We start from the raw sequence: 19,314 nt of genomic DNA, 5'->3' as shown, positions 1-19,314 counted from the left end.
GAAAGCTGGAGTGGGAAGCCAGAGGCAGGTTTCAAACCCAGGTATCCAGGACGGGATACGGCCATTATAACCAAAAAGCCAGGAGCCAGGAGCTGCTTCTGGGTCTCCCCCATGGGTGCAGGGGCCCAAGGACTTGGGCCATCTTCTACTGCTTTCCCAGGCCATAGCAGAGATTCTCTGAATCTCCGCCTGTCAAATATATTTTAAATTTAAATATTTAATGGAAAACAGAAGAAAAAAATAAAACTCACAACAATGTTATGTTTAAATATTTTATTTACACCCAAGCAAACTTACTAGGGTTTTATTTTAGCTTAAGTTAATTAATATTGATTTAGGATCATCCCTTGGTCAAGAGAAATTGTCAAACATGGGAGTCTCTCAACTGAAAATGAAATACATAAGCTGGACATTGAGCCTAGAGGCTAAGACGGTGGTTATAATGGCCGTATCCCGTCCTGGATACGGCCATTTGGGGAGTGAACCAGCAGATGGAAGACCTCTCTCTCTCTCTCTCTCTCTCTCTCTCTGCCTCTCATTCTCTCTGTGTGTAACTCTGACTTTTAAAGAAATAAATAAATCTTAAAAAAAAATATGGCATCAGTGATGGGTGTTTTGCTCAGAGGGTTGAGCCACTGCCTGGGATGTTCACATCCCCTGCTGGGTTTAAACCCCAGCTTCCTACTGATTCCTAGTACTTCCTGATCAGCTTCCTACTAATAGGTCCTAAGTGGCAGCAGATGATGGCTCAAGTGGTTGGGTCCCCGTCACCCACGTGAGAAGCTTAGATGGAGTTCTGGGCTCCTGGAGTTAGCCTGGTCCAGGCATTTGAGGAACGAAATGGCAGGTGAAAGCTATCTCACAATCTGTGTCTGTCTCTATAGATTTCAAATAAAGTGAAAATACATACAGGCTTCAATATTTTTAAATTTAAAATTGGGGCTAGCAATGTGGCCTAGTGAGCTAAGCTGCCACTTATAGTGCCACATTACAGCATGCCGCATCGGAGCACCGGTTCAAGTCCTGGCTGCTCTGCTTCCAATCCAGCTCCCTGCTAATGCACATGAGAAAGCAGTAGAAGGTGGCCCAAATGCCTGGGCCCCTGCCAACCATGTGGGAGACCTGGATGGAGCTCTGGGCTCCTGACTTACTCTTGGCCCAGTCCTGGTTGTTTTAACCATTTGGGGAGTGAACCTGTAGATGATTCTCTCTCTTTCTTCCTATCACTCTGCCTTTCAAATAAAGCAAAAAATAATATAGAATATGGCATTAAAGCATTTTATGTATCTTGATGACTGAATTTGTTGGTGCCTCCTTAAATTTTGCATCCAAGGCAAATGGCTCACTTGTCCCACTCTCATCCTGGCCCTGCCCAGGCCATAACCCTGTTTCCATTTATCAGCCTCCCCTGATGGACATATTTATCCTTGGATCTCTGCATCTGACCCAATTCCTAGCACAGAGGCTCGCACAGTGCTCTGTTGAAGGAAGGAATGATAGCATTTGGACATTTATTGAGTGCTGGTTATACACTGGGACCAGGTCAGACACTTTGCTATTAAGTCTAACAACTCAACACTTTATTTTATAATAAAATTTTACAGATGAAAAGACGGAGGCTCACAAAGAATCATCAGGTGTAGGTGTATATGGCAGAAATTTGAGCAGCTCTTTCTGGGCTCCTAAAACATGGCCTGGATTTGACTGTTTCTTTTTCTGGGCACAGGAATAATATGAGAAGGAGTATGCATGAAAATGGGGAGGAAAGAGGTGAAGAAACAGTTGGAAGGGCCAGGGTTATGGCATAGTGGGTTAAGCCATGCCTGCAATGCCGACATCCCCATATGAGCACCTGTTAGAGTCCCGGCTGCTCCACTTCTGATCCAGCTTCCCGCTAATGTACCTGGGAAAGCAGCTGATGATGGCCGAAGTACTTGGGCCCCTGCCACCCACGTAGGAGACCTGAATGGAGTTCCTGGCTCCTGGCTTCAGCCTGGCCCAGCCCTGGCTATGGCAAACATTTGGGGAGTAAACCAGCGAATGGAAGATCTCATTCTCTGTCTGTCTCTCCCTCTCTCTGTAATTCTGCCTTTCAAATGAATAAATAAATCTTTTAAAAAAAAAAAGAAGAAAGAAAAGAAACATGCAAATTAGGAGAAGTGAACTAGCACATTTTCACATCAGCTAGCTCATTGGAGCTTTAAAACAATCCTCAGCATCGTTATCCCATTCTATAGACGCAAGGAGGTTCACTCCCTACAGCAGGGATTGCGCTGTGGGCTGTGGGCCGGCCATCGGGCCTCCCTCCCCACCACCCTGGCAAGCTCCTGGCACCTTCTGCAAACCCCACGGCTAAGTGAAGCCAGCACCTCCCCCTCTTGAGGACAAGTCAGCCCCGCTTCTGTCCCCTCCCAGCGGTGGGGCCTCCTCCGGGACAAACGTGTGCGGAAGTGCCAGAGCTGATGTCACCAGCCTGGCAGCACTGCCCCTACCTCTCCTGCGGCCGTGTTTCCTGTCCTGTGGTGGGGAAACCCCCCAGAAGCACACTGATGTGAAAGCCAAATTGGGAGCATCTCCAAACAGACCCTCAGTTGGCCAAGAAACAAAAGACGGTTGGGGTGGCGAGGGGGTGAAATTCACAGGACTCCCCGAGAAGCGCTGTCTGGGGTCTTGGCACCTAGGGAGTCCAGGTACATCCCACAGAAGCACTCAGTGATGCCTGGTACAGGCACAGAGATGGGAACCGAAGGTCCAGGGAGGTGGGAGATGCAGCTGTGGGTACCTTTTCTTAGTGTCTGTTCTTTGTACCATGTGTCTGCCTAACTTTGTCATAGAAAGAACCCCCCCCCCTTTTTTTAAGTGGCCAGCCATCCAGGAGGCTGAAGTCTGCCCTGGCTCATCTCCAGCCCTTCCTGGGGGCGGGGCTTAGGGGAGCGGAGCCTTCCTTCCGGTGACTTACAGCACGGCTCAGGGTGGGACACATGAGAGGTAGGTCTGCTGTCTGTGCCTCCAAACCAGGACTCATAGTCCTGGTGAAAATCAGAGACAGCACAAGTGAAATAGGATGAGTCATTTGCTCCTGGAATGTAAAACGCACAACACACACTGATCTACTTCCTGGGAACCAGGCTATCGCAGTCCTCGGGAGCCCCAGGCTGGGGGTTAGCGGCCATGACCTTGTCCTGGCCAAGAAGCGAGACCATGCACCTCTCAAGGCTGGATCGCCCAACCCCTGAGGGCACAGAGCAGATAGAGGAAGACAGGTCAAAACCTGGCCCTTAGGTAGACAGAAATGAATGAGGAGCCGTGTCCCAAGGAACCGCCCTTGAGAAAGACAGCTGCTAAACTAGCAGGTGTGCTGGGGCAGCCAGGTGGAATGAGCCGGGACGGGCTGCCAGGGAGCCCAGAGGGAAGCTTTCCAGAAACTCTCTTCAGGGGCGGGCGATGGGCACAGCTTGGGCCACCTGTATCCCACAGCAGAGTCCCTGTGTTCAAGCCCTGGCTTGCTCCTGACTCCAGCTTTCTGCTAATGGGCACCCTGGGGGGCAGCCAGTGCAGGCTCATGTAATTAGGTTCCTGCCACATAGAGACCCAAATTGTGTTCCCAGCTTCTGGTCTCAGCCTGGCCCAGCCCCAGCTGTTGTGGACATTTGGGGCAATGAACCAACAGGTGGAAGATTCTCTCTTTCTCTCTCCTCTCCCCCCCCCCTTTGCCTTTCAAATATTGCAAATAAAATGCAAATTAAAAAAAAAAAAAGGAAGAAAGAAAGGCTTTCTTTAGGAGCTTAAGCCCCCAAAAGAGAAGTTCAAACTCAAATAGGCAAACAAAGGAAAAACTAAATTGGCGGCCTAAATTCCTACCAGAGAAAGTTTCCAAATTATTGGTTATTGGGAGTCATTCGCTACTCCTCAATTACTGAGATAAGGGCCCAAAAGATTACATCTCAGAACCCTAGCATTGCTGCAGGTCCTGACAGGTTCATTCGGAGCTAAGCTTGGGAACTGAATTCCCCGAGTTTCTAATTCCAGCCCTGTCACTACTCGCTCAGCGGTTCTGAGTGTGAGCGTGCCCCAGAATCACCCGCTGAACTTTAAAAACACCAGTGGCTGCGCCCCGAAAACTTTGCGTGTCTAACAAAGTTTCCCAAGCGACGCTGCTGGTCCGCGGACCGCACTTTGAGAAACTCCCAGCCGCCCCCCCTCGGAGACACAGGGTCACCACAGCAGGTGTCTGTGGTGACCACGAGCTCTTGTGGGAGGGCGGGGAGGAGTCGCTTGCCCAAGAACACCCCGCCAGTGGGAACAAACCTGGGACTGGACCCCGGGGGTCCTGGCGTCCCCTCCAGCGCCGATGCCCCGGGGCTCGGAGCGCTCTCGCTGCGCTGCAATGAGCCGGCCCCATGCGCGCTCCGCTGGCGGCCACCGTGGGTGTCCGGGGTGGTGGGAGTGGCGCGGACCCTCGATCTTCCCCGGCGCGAGGCGGGCGGCTGCACCTGGCGGCGGGCGGGGCGGGGCGGCCGAGCCCTGGGCGGCGGTGCAGGACCCGCCCCGGGCCCGGGCCCGGGCCCGCCCCCGAGCCGTCCCGTCGGGAAATCAGCGCACGGTCCGGATGCGGGGCTGCGGCTCGGCCACGGCGTCACAGGTAAGCGGCCGAGGAGCCCGCGCCCCTGCCCGGTCTCGCACTCGGTGTCCCCGCTCCGGCTCCTCGGGATTTCCCTCCTGTAGCTCAGCTCGCCGCCGCCGCCGAGGCCTCGCGCCCCCACTCCCCTCCTCCGCCCCCCTACGGTAAAACCGAGGGGCTGGGCCGAGCCGGCCCCTCTAGCTGTGGGTCATGGGGGGGGGGCGGCTCCTCCTTCCGCGGGCCTCCCTCACCCGCGGAAGTTGGGCTTGGAGAACTGGACCCTGAATGGGCAGCCCAGCCCACCCCCGGCACTGGGAGGGCAGGAGGAGGACTGGCCCTTGCGCTCCCGACGGGGCTCACAACCCCTTCCCCTCCCCCACCCTGCCTGCGCCCCTGTCTCCCTCCCAGGCCTGGCTCCCCACGCTGGGCCACCCCACGTGCTCAGGGCCCCAAATCTTCCTTCCTGCCGCTGCCACGGCGCTCCTGGGCAGTGCCGTGCAGGCGAGCAGAAGCCCCCGCCCGTGGGGGTCGCTCTGAGCCCTGCTGGTCTGACCTATCTCCTAGGGTCTTGGGGGAGCGCGACGTGGTCCGCTATGTGGTCGCGTTGGGGGAGGAAGCGTGATGGGTGTTCATGACTGTGACTGTCACCAACTTCCTGGTTTCTCTCACTCGTTCCAAACCCCAGGCTGACAGAAAGGAGAAACAGCCTGTGACCGCCCCCCACCCCCCAAGTCCTGAAGACCCAGGCCTCTGCGAAGGGTTCTCGTGCGCAGGCGTGGTGGAGGGCAGGCTGCGGCCAAGCTTTGGATCGCATAGCCATGGTCCCCAGGGCGGGTGTTAAGGCTGTGCTGTGGCTCACCCCAGGCTCCAAACACCGGGTCCAGGGCTGGGTGAGGTTGCTGGCTCTGGACACACCAAAGAGCCTCGGAGGGCTTAGGCTTGCTTACCCAGATCCACGTGTGTGTGAGTGTGTGTGTGTGTGTGTGTGCGTGTGTGCACTGCGCTGCCCCTTCTCTCCAGGCCCCTGAGCAAGGCGAGGTGCGGGGTTTGAAATACAGTGCAGCTCATGTTTATCTAGCCAAAGCCAGTGCCTGGACAGGCATTGCCCAGGCTGCAGGTGCCTCTAGGAGCTACCATGCATTTGAAAGTGACCGGTAACTGTTTCCAGGGCTGTGAGCAGGACAGGCTAGGGCAGTGTGGAGCTGGCGAGAGGAGGCGAGGCATGCTGGGCGGCCCAGGAGTGATTGCCCCCAGTCGGCTGGGCAGACGGCTTCCCTCCCACAGCAACGTGGAAGGCAGGCCCTGGTGCGTGGCAGGTGCCCTGTGAGATCAGCAGCGTCTTGGCCTGGGTCCAACAGGGAGGAACCCAGACAGAAGATAGGACCGTGTGCTTAGTCTGGGCAGCGGATGCCTGGCACAGGAGTCAGCGCTAGGAGGGGCAGCTGACCCCAGAGCTGAAGGCCCCTCCCGCAGGGAGGCGCTGGGTAGGATGAAGACAGCCGTCTGACTCAGCTCCGCGGCTAAGCTTGCAGTGGGGAACCATGGCCAGATCACATAAACACTCCCTGGGTGGGGAGCCCAGGGAGAAGGTGTATGTGGAAGTCCCTTGGCTAAGCGCCAAGCCCCAGTCAGACAATGTAGTGTCACGGCAAAGAGAGCAGGCTCTGGAGAACGTACGGGCTTGAGTGCAAATCCTGCTTCTGCCACTGCCTCGCTGTGCGCCCTTGGCCAAGTTCCTAAACCTCTCTGTGCTTCAAGGTTCCCTCCGTATACAACAGGGAGGCTGGCTGCAACCTGACCTGCTAGGGTAAGCAGTCACGTTAAGAATGGTGAGGATGGTATTGCGGGGCCCCTGGCACCTGCAGTTTCCCCAAGGGACCAGAGAGGCCAGAGTGGGGAGGGGTCACAGGACCCAGGCCATGGCCGGCCCTGCCACAGCTTGGGTGAGCTTCATCCTGCCCTCTGCCCACTGTGGAAGCCCAAAGTGTCCGTTCTGGCTTGAAGGAGAGGAGAGAGAGGATTTGAATAGCAGGGGGTCAAGTTCAGGGCAGTGCCTGTCTCTGCGTGGAGCTCGATGCTGTAATTGTGATTGTGTAGAAAAGGCTTGTGTGGTGAACTCGCATGGGTGCAGTGCAGGGAGGAAAGGGACTCTTAGGGGCTCTTTTAAGCCACCTGAGCCCCCCCGGGGGGGGTCATGTTTGTCTCTTGGGCCCTGTCCACCTGGTCCTGAGCCCTGGGAGGGGGGGCGGGGGAAGGAAGGAGGACATCTGGTCCTTCGGCTCACGCTGCAGGTGACAGAGAGCCGAGGGCAGCAGACAGCGCAGCACTTTGATCAGGACAAGCACTGTGGAAAGAAGTTTGGAGAGCAGGATTTAAGGACCGGGGAGAAGAAGGAAAACAAGACCCAGGCTTGCTGGTGGTCCTTCCTCTTTAAACTCTAAGGAGGGAGGACTACCTGGGGAGAACCAGGTAGGGCACAGCTTAGGGATACATGAGTACTCCTGCCCCCACCCCCGGGGGCGCTGAGAGCTGCAGGGAGGCCTGGGGTGACAATCTGAAGAAGCAGCCTGGCTCGTCCTGCGAGGGGACGGGACGTCTTGGAGGAGGAAATGCTAGCGGCTGCTGAGCATCTGTTCAGGCTCGGGGGCAAAGAGCAAACAGGAAGCTTGGGCTGCCCGGGCCGGCCGTCTGCCACAATCCAGCCGCACCAAAGGAATCCCAATGCCAATGAATGTGCTCTGGGGACTGTGCAAGGGGGAGCCAGGAGGCCTGAGAGCCCGGGGCTGGCGGGCGGGCGGGCAGCTGCGACCTCTAGATGCTGGGTGATACAAGGGTTCCGTTGCAAAGGATGGCTCTCCACTGCAGAGGAGAGGGGAGGAGCCGGGAGGCAGGGATGAGTCAGCAGGATTTGGGAGTGGGTGTGGCAGGAAGCTGGCACTGAGAGGGCAGAGCGCCTGGGAGGGGGGCAGGGGTCCAGGTCGGTGCAGCTTGGTGCTACTGGCAGCAGTGGGGAGATCTGGCTAGCTAGCGGTGAGGGGTGGGGGGTGGCTGGGCGCCAACCCTGGGCGCAACCTGTGGCAGCCTTCAGGAATTCCCTCCCGTCCTCATCCCTGCTCAGCCCCCCCACGCCTGCCTCTCCATCGCCAACCAACAGATGGGAAAACTCCATCCAAGTTCTTTTTTTTTTTTTTTCTTCAGATTTATTTATTTATTTGAAAGGCAGAGTTACAGAGAGGGAGAGGCAGAGAGAGCGAGCAAGCTTCTGTCCACTGGTTCACTCCCCAAATGGCCACAATGGTTAGGGCAGAACCAGGCCAAAACCAAGAGCTAGGAGCTTTCCCTGGGTCTCCCACGTGGGCGCAGGGACCCAAGCACTTGGGCTATCTTCCGCTGTTTTCCCAGGTGCCTTAGCAGGGAGCTGGATCAGAAGTGGAGCAGCTGGGACTTGAGCCAGCACCCATCTGGGACACTGGCACTGCAGGCAGCGGCCCCAGCCACCCGGCCCCCATCCAAGTTCTTTTTTGGCCTTTTCTCAAGAGTAGAGAAGTTGTCCCCAGGGTCTCCAGCCTCTAATCCCGCACCTGACCTCACCTCTGCTCCCCCCACCCAGCTTCCTGGGAGTGAACAGTTACCAGCCTCTGCCCCACCTTGGGCCAGCAGATTGTCCAGCCAGTAACCAGGGAGCTGATGAACTTCCTGCTTGCTTGGCTATAATTTTGTTTCTCGGTGACTTTGCCTTGGAATAAGTCAACAGCTACTTAGCGAGTGCCTATCCTGTACCAGTCGCTGTTCTGGGTATACCGCAATGAACAAAGATGGGCCAGCTTTTTCCATCCGAACCTCCCCCTCGCCCCCCCCCGACTCCCCTCACCTCCGCCCCCGTGTGGATAACTTAAGCTGAAAATCCCAGGCACACTTCACAGGAAACAGGCTGAACTGGAGATGAAATTGGTATGGCCAGCACTGCGGCTCACTAGGCTAATCCGTGCTTCACTAGGCTAATCCTCCGCCTACAGTGCTGGTACTCCAGGTTCTAGTCCCGGTTGCCCCTCTTCCAGGCCAGCTCTCTGCTGTGGCCCAGGAAAGCAGTGGAGGATGGTCCAAGTGCTTGGGCCCTGCACCCGCATGGGAGACCAGGAGGAAGCACCTGGCTCCTGGCTTAGAATCAGCGCAGTGCGCCAACCGTAGCACCCATTTGTGGGGTGAACCAACAGAAGGAAGACCTTTCTCTCTGTCTCTCTCTCTCTCTCTCTCTCTCACTGTCTATTCTGCCTGTCAAAAAGAAAGAAAGAAAGAAAGAAAGAAAGAAAGAAAGAAAGAAAGAAAGAAAGAAAGAAAGAAAGAAAGAAAGAAAGAAGAGAAAAGAAAAGAAATTGGTAGGCTGGCTATCACAAGGTTGCAGTTGCAGACTTGTGGAAAAAGCTTGGAGCATCCATCCCATAGGGGTCATGGCAGGAAGCTGGAAGCGTCTTAGCTCTATGTGACAGAAGAGGGTGGAGGTGGAAGACACACAGGGCTCCCAGCCTTGCGTGGCGTGAGTGCAGGGGTAGGCAGAACGCTGTGTTGGAGGGGAAGGGAGGCGGGACCACCACTGGGCTGACCAGTCCTCAGGAGCTTCCCCCAGCTGTGGGGCCCTCCCCAGTGCGCGTCGCGACGTGGGCTGCACGCACCTGCGGCCCCAGTGAGAGTGGGGACAGCCGCCACTTTGGGAAGAAACCTGTACTTGAGCCGGAGCCTGAGTTACTTGAGCAAACATCCCTGTGATGGGGCTGCTGGCTTCCTGGCTGCCACGTCTCCTCCCTCCCGGAGGTGAGCGGCTGAGCCGATAAACAGGAAGAAATTGAGTTACAAAGCAGGCGACCTGGCGAGCAAAGGCGGGCTCTGGGTGGCTGCCCCTGGCCGTCACAAAAGCCTGCCCAGGACTTCCCATCCTTGAAGCATCTGTGCCTTTGGGTGGCAGCTGAAGGAGGGCGTGCACCCCAGGACGGGGGCCTGGGAGTGGCACAGGTAGCGGTGACGCCGTCCACTGGGACCCCTGTGAGTGCCTGATTCCAGTGTCCTGCTGCTGAGGCCCCCTGGGAGGCAGCAGGTGCTGGCTCAAGTGTGACACCCAGAGGGACACCCAGATGGAGCTTCAGGCTCCTCCTGCCTTTGGCCCCGGGCCCAGTCATAGCCATCGTGAGCATTTAGGGCGTGAACCAGTGGATACAATTTCCCGTTGTCTCTTTCCTCTCTCTCTCTCTCTCTCTTTGCACCTCTCAAAGAAATGAAATGAATAAATAAAAGTGACAAGCAAATGTGTCATGGTAGAATATCCCGGCCTAATTAGCGGCAGGTGCCTCCGGGGACATTGCGAAGTGAGGCCGGGGCTTGCGGTTCAATCCCTGTGACTGTAACAAAGAGCTTACACAGAAGCAATACCGGCTACACTCCCAAACTTGTGCCAGGCTTTGGAAGTGGTGAGAAGGTGGAGGCAGCCTGTCCTTTTAGCTCCGGCAGTTCACCGATGGATGCATGAGGGAAAAGACATGTCTCTGACACAAGGCAGGCTGTGAGGCTACACTCCGAAGGACCGCAGGAGTCTAAGGGAGCAGTCAGGGCGGGGAAATCTGAGAGGGCTTCCTGGAAGAGGCGACAGTGTAAAATGCAGGGATTGAACTGCGTCACTGGCTCTCAAACTCGTATGAAAGACATTTTACAGCAAGACCTGCTACTCACCTGTGTGCCACAGGGAATCCCACGAGCTAGTTTAATGCTTTGAACGTCACAGGCATAAATTCTACAAACTAACAAACTCTTATTTAAAATCTTCAGTGTTTGCCATGGTGCTGTCCACCGTTGCCTGAAAAAACAATCTTAAGCGTTTAAATGTCTTGGGCCTTTAGTTTCCTGAATTTCAAGCAACTCATTTTAAAGCTATTTTTAGATGTTTTAATTTTTATTTATTAATTTTTCATCTTATTTGAAAGGCAGAGAGAGAGAGAGATCTTCCTTCTTCTGGTACTACATTCCCTCAAATGCCCGCAACGCATGGGGCTGGGCCAGGCCAATGACAGGAGCTGGGAACTCCATGTCACTTGCCCACAGGGAGGGACTGGCGCTGTGGCTTAGCAGGTAAAGCCACTGCCTGCAGTGCCAGCATCCCATATGGGCGCCGGTTCAAGACCCAGCTGCTACACTTCTGATCCAGCTCTCTGTTATGGCCTAGGAAAGCACCGGAAGATGGCCCAAGTCCTTGGACCCCTGCATCCATGTGGGAGATCCGGAAGAAGCTCCTGGCTCCTGGTTTCGGATCAGTGCAGCTCCGGCCATTGCTGCCAATTGGGGAGTGAACCAGCAGATGGAAGACCTCTCTCTCTGTCTCTTCTTCTCTCTCTGTATAACTCTGACTTTCAAATAAATAAATAAATATTAAAAAAAAAAAAAAAAGCTCCCACAGGGAGCCAGCTCCCTGCTCCTGCCTAGAGCATACATCCGCAGGAGTAGAGCCAGGACTTGAACCCTGGCACTCTGATATGGGGTGCAAGTGTCCCACACAGCTTCTTAACTGCCCGGTGGATACTTGTGCATCGCTATGGGGTCCAGTGCAGTATCTCCCCCACACAGACACAGCATAAACCAATCAAACCAGGCAGCCAGCCCTTTATTTCCCCTTTTTTTCCCCTCGTGTTTGGAGACCACCAGCTCCACTCTCTCTTTTTATTTTATTTTTTTTAATTTTTATTTATTGGAGAGGCAGAGCTACACAGAGAGAGAGGTCTTCCATCTGCTGGTTCCCTTCCCAGTTGACCGCAACAGCTGGAACTGCACTGATCCGAAGCCAGGAGCCAGGAGCTGCTTCTGGGGCTCCCACGCTGGTGCAGAGGCCCAAGCACTTGGGCCATCTTCTACTGCTTTCCCAGGCTGTAGCAGAGAGCTGGATCAGAAATGGAGCAGCCAGGATTCGAACTGGCGCCCATGTGGGATGCCGGCACTGCAGGCAGCGGCTTTACACACTACGTCATAGTGCCAGCCCCAAGCTCCTCTTTTGAATAAAAAAAATTTATTTTCATTTTGTATGAGGCAGTGTTTATCATTTGCAATGATAAATTTGTTCAGAATTCACAAAACGAAGTAAAGAGACAAGACACATGGGTAGAACTTTCCTATTATATTCTTCCATGCTGCAGCGTTTTCTTTCTTTTTTTTTTTTTTGACAGGCAGAGTGGACAGGGAGAGAGAGAGACAGAGAGAAAGGTCTTCCTTTGCCGTTGGTTCACCCTCCAATGGCCGCCGCGGCCGGCGCGCTGCGGCCGGCGCACCGCGCTGATCCGATGGCAGGAGCCAGGAGCCAGGTGCTTTTCCTGGTCTCCCATGGGGTGCAGGGCCCAAGCACCTGGGCCATCCTCCATTGCACTCCCTGGCCACAGCAGAGAGCTGGCCTGGAAGAGGGGCAACCGGGACAGAATCCGGCGCCCCGACCGGGACTAGAACCCTGTGTGCCGGCGCCGCAAGGCGGAGGATTAGCCTAGTGAGCCGCGGCGCTGGCCTGCAGCGTTTTTATGTTAGAAACTAGTAAAGCTTCAAGGTGCGCTAAGACTTCCGGTACACTCTGAATGCGTATAAATGACAACTGGAATAAAAACTTAACCATGGTCGGCGCCGCGGCTCACTAGGCTAATCCTCCGCCTGCGGTGCTGGTACTCCAGGTTCTAGTCCTGGTCGGGGCGCTGGTCCTGTCCCGGTTGCCCCTCTTCCAGTCCAGCTCTCTGCTGTGGCCTGGGAGGGCAGTGGAGGATGGCCCAGGTGCTTGGGCCCTGCACCCCATGGGAGACCAGGAGGAAGCACCTGGCTCCTGGCTTTGGATCGGCACAGCGCGCCGGCCGTAGCGGCCATTTGTGGGGTGAACCAACAGAAGGAAGACCTTTCTCTCTGTCTCTCTCTCTCACTGTCCACTCTGCCTGTCAAAAAAAGAAAGAGAAAGAGAAAAGCAGAGGTGAGCCGGCGACTCGCAGGCCTGAAGGTGGCTGTAGGAAAGAACACTCAGCAGGAAGCTAGTGAGTGGAGGCGGCCGCAGACGCCCATGCCAGGGAGCCGGAAGATGAAGCCCTGAACTTGAGGGCCCCGCTGTCCATGTACCGGGCTCACCTCCTACACAGAGCACGGACTCCGTCTTCCTTCTGTGCCTCCAGTTTCTGGTTGCCTGCGCTGAGCAAACAAAACAGGGAGTGCCCAGGCTAATCATGGGTGTCTCCTTTCATTTCAGGATGTGGTTTGTACCTGGAGGAACTGCAAGTTCCAGGAAAAAAAGGCCAGGCTGGTGGGAGAGCAGCTTCCCTGGGAAGAGCTCCTTCGAGCGCTTGTGTCTTTCTCCAGGGGGAAATCTTAGGAGCAAAGAGAAACCCTCCCCCCACTCTGAGAGACCAGTGCTAGGTGTTGGAGTGATCGGGGGTGGGGGGTAATTCTGAGTCAATCAATGGGGGGGGGGCCTTCCTGGAGGCGGTGAGTCTTGAGCACAGCAATAGGGAGTAACTACAATGTTACTGTGCCTTTGTTTCTAACTGGGCTTTGATAGAAACTATCAAAAAAGATCCAGCTGCAAGATGGGAAGCGTTTCCCTGTTCTGCAAGGTCTGGGCTCAGAGTAGATGCAGTAGCAGAATGGATGAATTTAGTTCAAGCAGAGCCCTCTGGGCTGGGCCTAGCAGAGCTGGACCCCTGGGATAGGAAATTGCCTCTATGTGGAGTCCCCATTTCCTCCTGGAAGCCTTCCCGGAGCTCATGGACACTCTTGACCTTCCTCAGCGTGGCCCTCACCATCTGTGCTAATATTAGGTTTAATTCTGTTAGCTTCGGAATAGGCCATGTGGTCTGTGCTCGAGGGACAAATGGCTACTCACTGAAAGGCCTTCTTCCTGCTCCTGTCGCCTGCAGGGACAGGTGCTGTCCAGGTCTCGTTCTCCAACTAGATCTTAAAATTCTTCGGAATTTCGGAACAGGGTAAACTGTCTCCTCCCCTCCCCCAAGAGCATCTTCCTGGCACCGAGTCACATCCCGGCCCCATCTTACCTGGCCCTGCAGCCTCTGAGCAGGTGCATGCCCTGTGCACCTGCCACCCGCTGTCAGGTTGCCCCCTGCTAATCCTTTGTTGCGCCCCATACCTCAGGTCAGGGCTGACTTCCGTGGCACACTGAACAAGGCCCTCATGATCTGGCCTCAACCACCTGTCCAAGCCCGTCTTCCGCTAATCCCATCAGACTGACTCCCATCGTACCGAACCGTGTGCAGGGCTCTGCCTGGCCACACCGCGTCCCACCTGTGGCCTCGGCACCTACCATTCGCGCTGCTTGCAATGTGCTTGCCTCGCCCCTCCTCGCCCCGCCTCGCCCCTCCTCGCCCCGCCTCGCCCCACCTCGCCCTGCTCCTGCGTCAGTGCTCAGCCTAGCTCCCCCCGCCACACTAATGCACACACATGCCACTCCCGCCCATCTCTGTTAGCTCCCAAGGGTCTCTCTCGGGCTGCCTTCTTCCTGGGTAATCCCTGTTGAAAATCTGACTCTGCCTGTTCGCTTCCTCGTCGCTCTATCCCTTGCATCCGTACGGAGGACCTGGTGGTGGGCAGGTGTCCGATACATGAGCAGGTGTTGGCCGAATGAGCAAGCCTTCTCTCCCACCTCCTAGACAGCAGTGCCTACAAAAAGATGCTCCAAGAGATTCCCCTTGTGTGAGTTTTTGATGCTGCTGAGTGTGATGTTAGCAAAGAAACCGCATGTCCCCCCAGCCCGGAGGGAACCCTGCTGCCTACAGAGATCATAACCCCCACGCAGTTCCCAGTTCTAAGTGGCCCCAACACCAGGCTTCTCCACAGGCAGGAGCTTGTGGATTTGAATAACAGCTCCACCAGAGTCACCTTTGAGCAAAACCAAAGGTGATGAGACCCGGTTCCTGAGGGTTACTCATGGGAAGCTGAGCAGGGATTTATTTCTTTATCATCGAAGGATAAAAATGCTACTGTTTTATCAAGGGCTTGGTATATGCCAGGCCTTCTGCTGAGTATTTTACGCATGTTACCTGATGTGAGTTAGGTATTAGTTACGCCCACTTTGTAGATAAGGAAACTGAGGCTTAGAGGGATTAAGTAAGTCGTCCTAGGGTTACTCAACCACTAATGATAAGAACTAACACCTTCTGGGAACTTGAACTTGCCGTGTGCAGAGCCCGCCAAAGCTCTTTGCATGAATTGCTTCTTGGAACTTAATCCTTGTAGCAATCCAACGAGGTAGGTGGCTATGGCTAAAAGGGGCAGACCGGGCCTGGTGCCAGGTCTCGGATTGCCAACACCTCCCGCTCACCCAGGAGGCTGGTCCTTCCAGAATTTGGCCCAAAAGCTTTCCAACACCCGTCCTCGAGCCTGGGACCGCACATCTGCAGGTGCAACCTGGTGAACGCCCTGCCCGGTCATCTTCCAGTGTCATCGCGGAGTCTTGGATGTTTCTAAAAATTCTCTTTATTAAATACAAGGAGACAGAGCAGGATGTGTATGCTATCAATGTGTGGTTTGGCTAACAGCAGCCAAAGTAGCCGTCTGTAATCCAGCGTCTCTCCCACCTCTTCAGAGACTTCAGTTGTAGTGTTCCTTTAGTTGTATAACTTTTTTTTTTAATTTTTATTTTACTTGAAAGGCACAAATACAGAGGGAGATCATTCACTCTTTCACTCCCCAAATGCCAGCATCAGCCAGGGCTTGGCCAGGCCAAAGCCAGGAACCCAGAACACAATCCAAGTCTCCATGTGGGTGGCAGGGACCCAAGGACTTGAGCCATCACTGCTCTCTCTAGAATGTACGTCATCAGGCAGCTGCAGCCAGAAGTGGACGTGGACATGAACCCAAGCACTTCAACATGGAATTCAGGCATCTGGGAACCCCCAGACACCTGCTCTATCCTTTAGTTCCCTTGGTAGCCTTTTTTTTTTTTTTTTTTAAGATTTACTTATTTATTTGAAAGTCAGAGTTACACACAGAGAGAAGCAGAGAGAGAGAGAGAGAGAGAGAGAGAGAGAATCTTCCATCCACTGGTTCACTTCCCAGTTGGCCGCAATGGCCGGATCCAAAAGCCAAGAGCTTGCTCCGGGTCTCTCACATGGGTGCAGGAGCCCAAGCACTTAGGCCATCTTCCACTGCTTTCCCGGGCCATAGCAGAGAGCTGGATTGGAAGTGGAGCAACCAGGACTCGAACCGGTGCCCATATGGGATGCCGGCGCTGCAGGTGGTGGTTTTACCCACTACACCACAGTGCTGGCCCCATGCTGGTTCATCTAAACTTTTTTTTTTTTAACAGACAGAGTGGACAGTGAGAGAGAGACAGAGAGCAGAGAGAAAGGTCTTCCTTTTGCTGTTGGTTCACCCTCCAATGGCTGCCACGGCCGGTGCGCTGCGGCCGGCTCACCGCGCTGATCCAAAGGCAGGAACCAGGTGCTTATCCTGGTCTCCCATGGGGTGCAGGGCCCAAGCACTTGGGCCATCCTCCACTGCACTCCTGGGCCACAGCAGAGAGCTGGCCTGGAAGAGGGGCAACCGGGACAGAATCCGGCGCCCCAACCGGGACTAGAACCTGGTGTGCCAGCACCGCTAGGCAGAGGATTAGCCTATTGAGCCGCGGCGCCGGCCTTCATCTAAAATTTTACTTTTAGGTGCCAAGTAGTTTTCCAAAGTGCTTCTGTCGATTGACTATCTCCCTGTAGGGGCAGGCATTTAGTCGAGAGACCTGCATGCAATGGGGGAGTGTGCTGGCTCCGACTCCAGCTTCCTACTAACACAGACCCGGGACAGAGCAGTGATGGCTGAAGTCACTGGGCCCCTGCCACCCATGCAGGAGACGTGGATGGAGTTCTGGCTCCTGGTTTCAGCCCGGCCCAGTCCCAGTTTCTGTGGACATTTGAAGAATGCACCAGCCGATGGGAGTTCTGTCTCTTGAATAAATAATTTGTTTTACTGAAAGAATTTTAACGTCGAATTTCAGTGTCCCCCGGTTACCTCGCTCCTCCAGATGTCAGAACCTTAGGGCAGGGAGGAAACCCTGGGGCCAGCGTCCTCGATTTACGGATGAGGGAGATTCAGGCACGGGAAAGTGGGCAGCCGTGCAAAGCAGCTCCACCAGGCAGGCAGCCCCAGCCCCTAACGCCCCCACGCCGCCCCCCGCACCCGCCCTGGCTCATTTCTCTCTCGCGCCCCCTTCCCTTCTCAGGCTGAGGCCCAGTGCACCACGTGGGTCCCCCGCAGGGTCGGACCCGCAGCCGGCCCTGCAGGATGCAGCTGTTCCGCAGACGCCACATGCCGCTACGCCTGGCCGTGCTGGGCAGCGCCTTCCTCCTCTTCCTCTTCATCCTGCAAAGGGACATGAGCAGCAGCGAACAGGCCACAGAGAAGCCGTGGCTCAAGTCGCTGGTGGGCCAGAAGGGCCACGTGCTGGACCTCATGCTGGGGGCCGTGAACAACCTCCGGGATTCAATGCCCAAGCTGCAGATCCGGGCCCCGGAGCCCCAGCAGACGCAAGCCTCCGCCAACCAGTCCTGCCTGCCCGGCTTCTACAGCGCCGCCGAGCTGAAGCCTTTCTGGGAGCGGCCACCACAGGACCCCAAGAGCCCCGGGGCGGACGGCAGGGCCTTTCAGAAGAGCGAGTGGACTCCCCAGGAGACACAGGAGAAGGACGAGGGCTATAAGAAGCACTGCTTCAATGCCTTCGCCAGTGACCGCATCTCCCTGCAAAGGGCCCTGGGGCCAGACACGCGGCCCCCAGAGTGAGTAGCGGCCAGGGTCCTCGAGCTGGGTGGCTGGTGAGGCTGCGGCCACGGGCCTGGTGCCAGGGACAGCGTCGCAGGGAGTTGCGAATTCAGGCAAGGGTTTCCTTTAAGCCCTCATTTCTTTCCTTTTTTTTTTCTTTTTTTAAAATTATTTTATTTATTTGAAAGGCAGGGAGAGACAGAAACAGATTTTCCATTTGCTGGTGCACTCCCTAAATGGCCGCAACAGCTGGGGCTGGCCCAGGCCGAAGCCAGGAGCCTGGAACTCCATCCAGGTCTCCCCTGTGGGTGCAGGGGCCCAAGCACTTGGGCTGTCTCCCACTGCCCTCCCAGGTGCATTAGCAGGGAGCTGGGTAGGAAGTGGAGCAGCCAAGGACTCCAGCTGGCACCCTTGTGGGATGCTGGTGTCGCAGGCAGCGAGCGGCTCAGCGCGCTGCACTGCAATACCAGCCCCTAAGCCCTCACTTCTTTCCCTGACCAACTGCCCTGATCCCAGGAACTGGGGTTTGAGAAGACACGGTCAGGCCAGACACCCAGGGAGACCAGGAGAGTGAAGCAGATGTGCAAAGGAGACAAAATCCAGAAGAAAGAACTCGGAACCCCGGGGCCAGGCCCTGCAGGCACAGGGGTGAGAGGGTCTGACACCAGCCAAGGTTCCATGGCTGAGCTGCTGGGAGGGGCGCCCTAGAGGTCAGGGACATCCCACCCCTCCTCCAGTGTGGGCCCAAGGCCATGCCCAAGGTCCTGAGGTCCCTCCCTGCAGCCTCGCTGGGACGTTGTCCAGGTGCTCAGTCCTGGGCCTTGAGTGTAGCACTTCAGTATCTGAGCTGCAGCCCCTCCTGTGAGCCTGGCCATGGCTGTGTTCCCACTGGCCTCCACAGACTGTTGTCTTTTTTTTTTTTTTCTAAATATTTATTTATTTAAAAGGCAGAGACGGAGAAAGATCTTCCATCTGCTGGTTCACTCTCCCAAAAGGCCACAATGGCTGGGGCTGGGGTTAGGCAGAAGCCAGGAGCCAGGAGCTTCTTCTGGGTCTCCCATGTGGGTGGCAGGGGCCTAAACACTTGGGCCATCTTCGGCTGCTTTCCCAGGTGCATTAGCAGGGAGCTGGATCAGAAGTGGAGCAGCTGGGACTCGAACCGGCACTCCAATATGGAATGCTGGTGTTGCAGGTGGCAGCTTAGCTCACTGAGCCACAGCACCTGCCCACGGTGAAAGGTTTTGTCTCTCCCTCCTTGGTCTATGTCTTTTCCAACTTGAGAGTGGACGAAACAGGGGAATCTCTGGGGGGGGCCACGGAGAATCTCGGAGCAGCAGAGAGGTCACCACGGGGTGTTGGGCCACGTGAACCCTTGAGGTCACTCCTTCCCCCACCCCTGGGCAGCAGCGGGCATGGGGATAGAGAAGAGGTTTTGCAGGAAATGGGCGGTTTGTGACAGCAGTGTCACTTTGCAGGGAGCCAGTGAGGAAATGGCTGGGAGAGGAGCTGTACATTATAAAGGGAAGACTTTGTAATTATAAAGCTTCGCTTCGTGAGTCAGAGAATTGTGGCAGCTTTGCTCAGACGTCAGATTTGCCCTTTTGCACTTAGCCCTCTGGGGTCTGGGATTGGATCACACTGCAGCGCACACGTCACAGAGGAAGAGGCAGCCCTGGGAGCTCCTTGCTGCCCGTGGGGCAGGGCTGGGGGCGCTGGGCTCCAAGCCCCGCGCGGTGGTGAGGGGTTAGTTGGCTAGGGCCTGTGTAGAGGGGCTAGGAGCAGGTGCAAATGTAGGAGGAGCTGGAGACAGGGGGCAGAGAATGCAGCTGGCATTGAAGAGGAGCAGGGGGTGGTTGGGGGGGCTCTCTGGACAGAGCCCTCCCCACCTCTGGAACACACACCCCAGGCTGTGCGCCCACACCTTGCTCTTTCCA

The 19,314-nt window shown here is 55.7% G+C and overlaps 1 protein-coding gene across 2 annotated transcripts in view; it reads left to right on the top strand.

Annotated features, from left to right (window-relative positions):
- Nucleotides 1-4,385: 4,385 nt before the first annotated feature.
- The window catches only part of GALNT6 (polypeptide N-acetylgalactosaminyltransferase 6), a 40,543-nt gene continuing 25,614 nt past the window's right edge, over nucleotides 4,386-19,314 (top strand). The window contains exons 1-2 of one of the 2 annotated variants that reach the window (XM_002711189.5): nucleotides 4,510-4,642; nucleotides 16,845-17,397. In XM_002711189.5, coding sequence (XP_002711235.2) covers nucleotides 16,907-17,397 — 491 coding nt within the window. In that variant the 5' untranslated portion in view covers nucleotides 4,510-4,642; nucleotides 16,845-16,906. Of the gene's footprint in view, nucleotides 4,643-16,844; nucleotides 17,398-19,314 lie in introns of both variants that reach the window. The other variant, XM_051845485.2, reaches the window with a different exon arrangement.

Source organism: Oryctolagus cuniculus, chromosome 11, assembly GCF_964237555.1.
Source record: "Oryctolagus cuniculus chromosome 11, mOryCun1.1, whole genome shotgun sequence".
Taxonomy (NCBI): domain Eukaryota; kingdom Metazoa; phylum Chordata; class Mammalia; order Lagomorpha; family Leporidae; genus Oryctolagus; species Oryctolagus cuniculus.
This window is presented reverse-complemented; position numbering and strand designations above follow the sequence as displayed.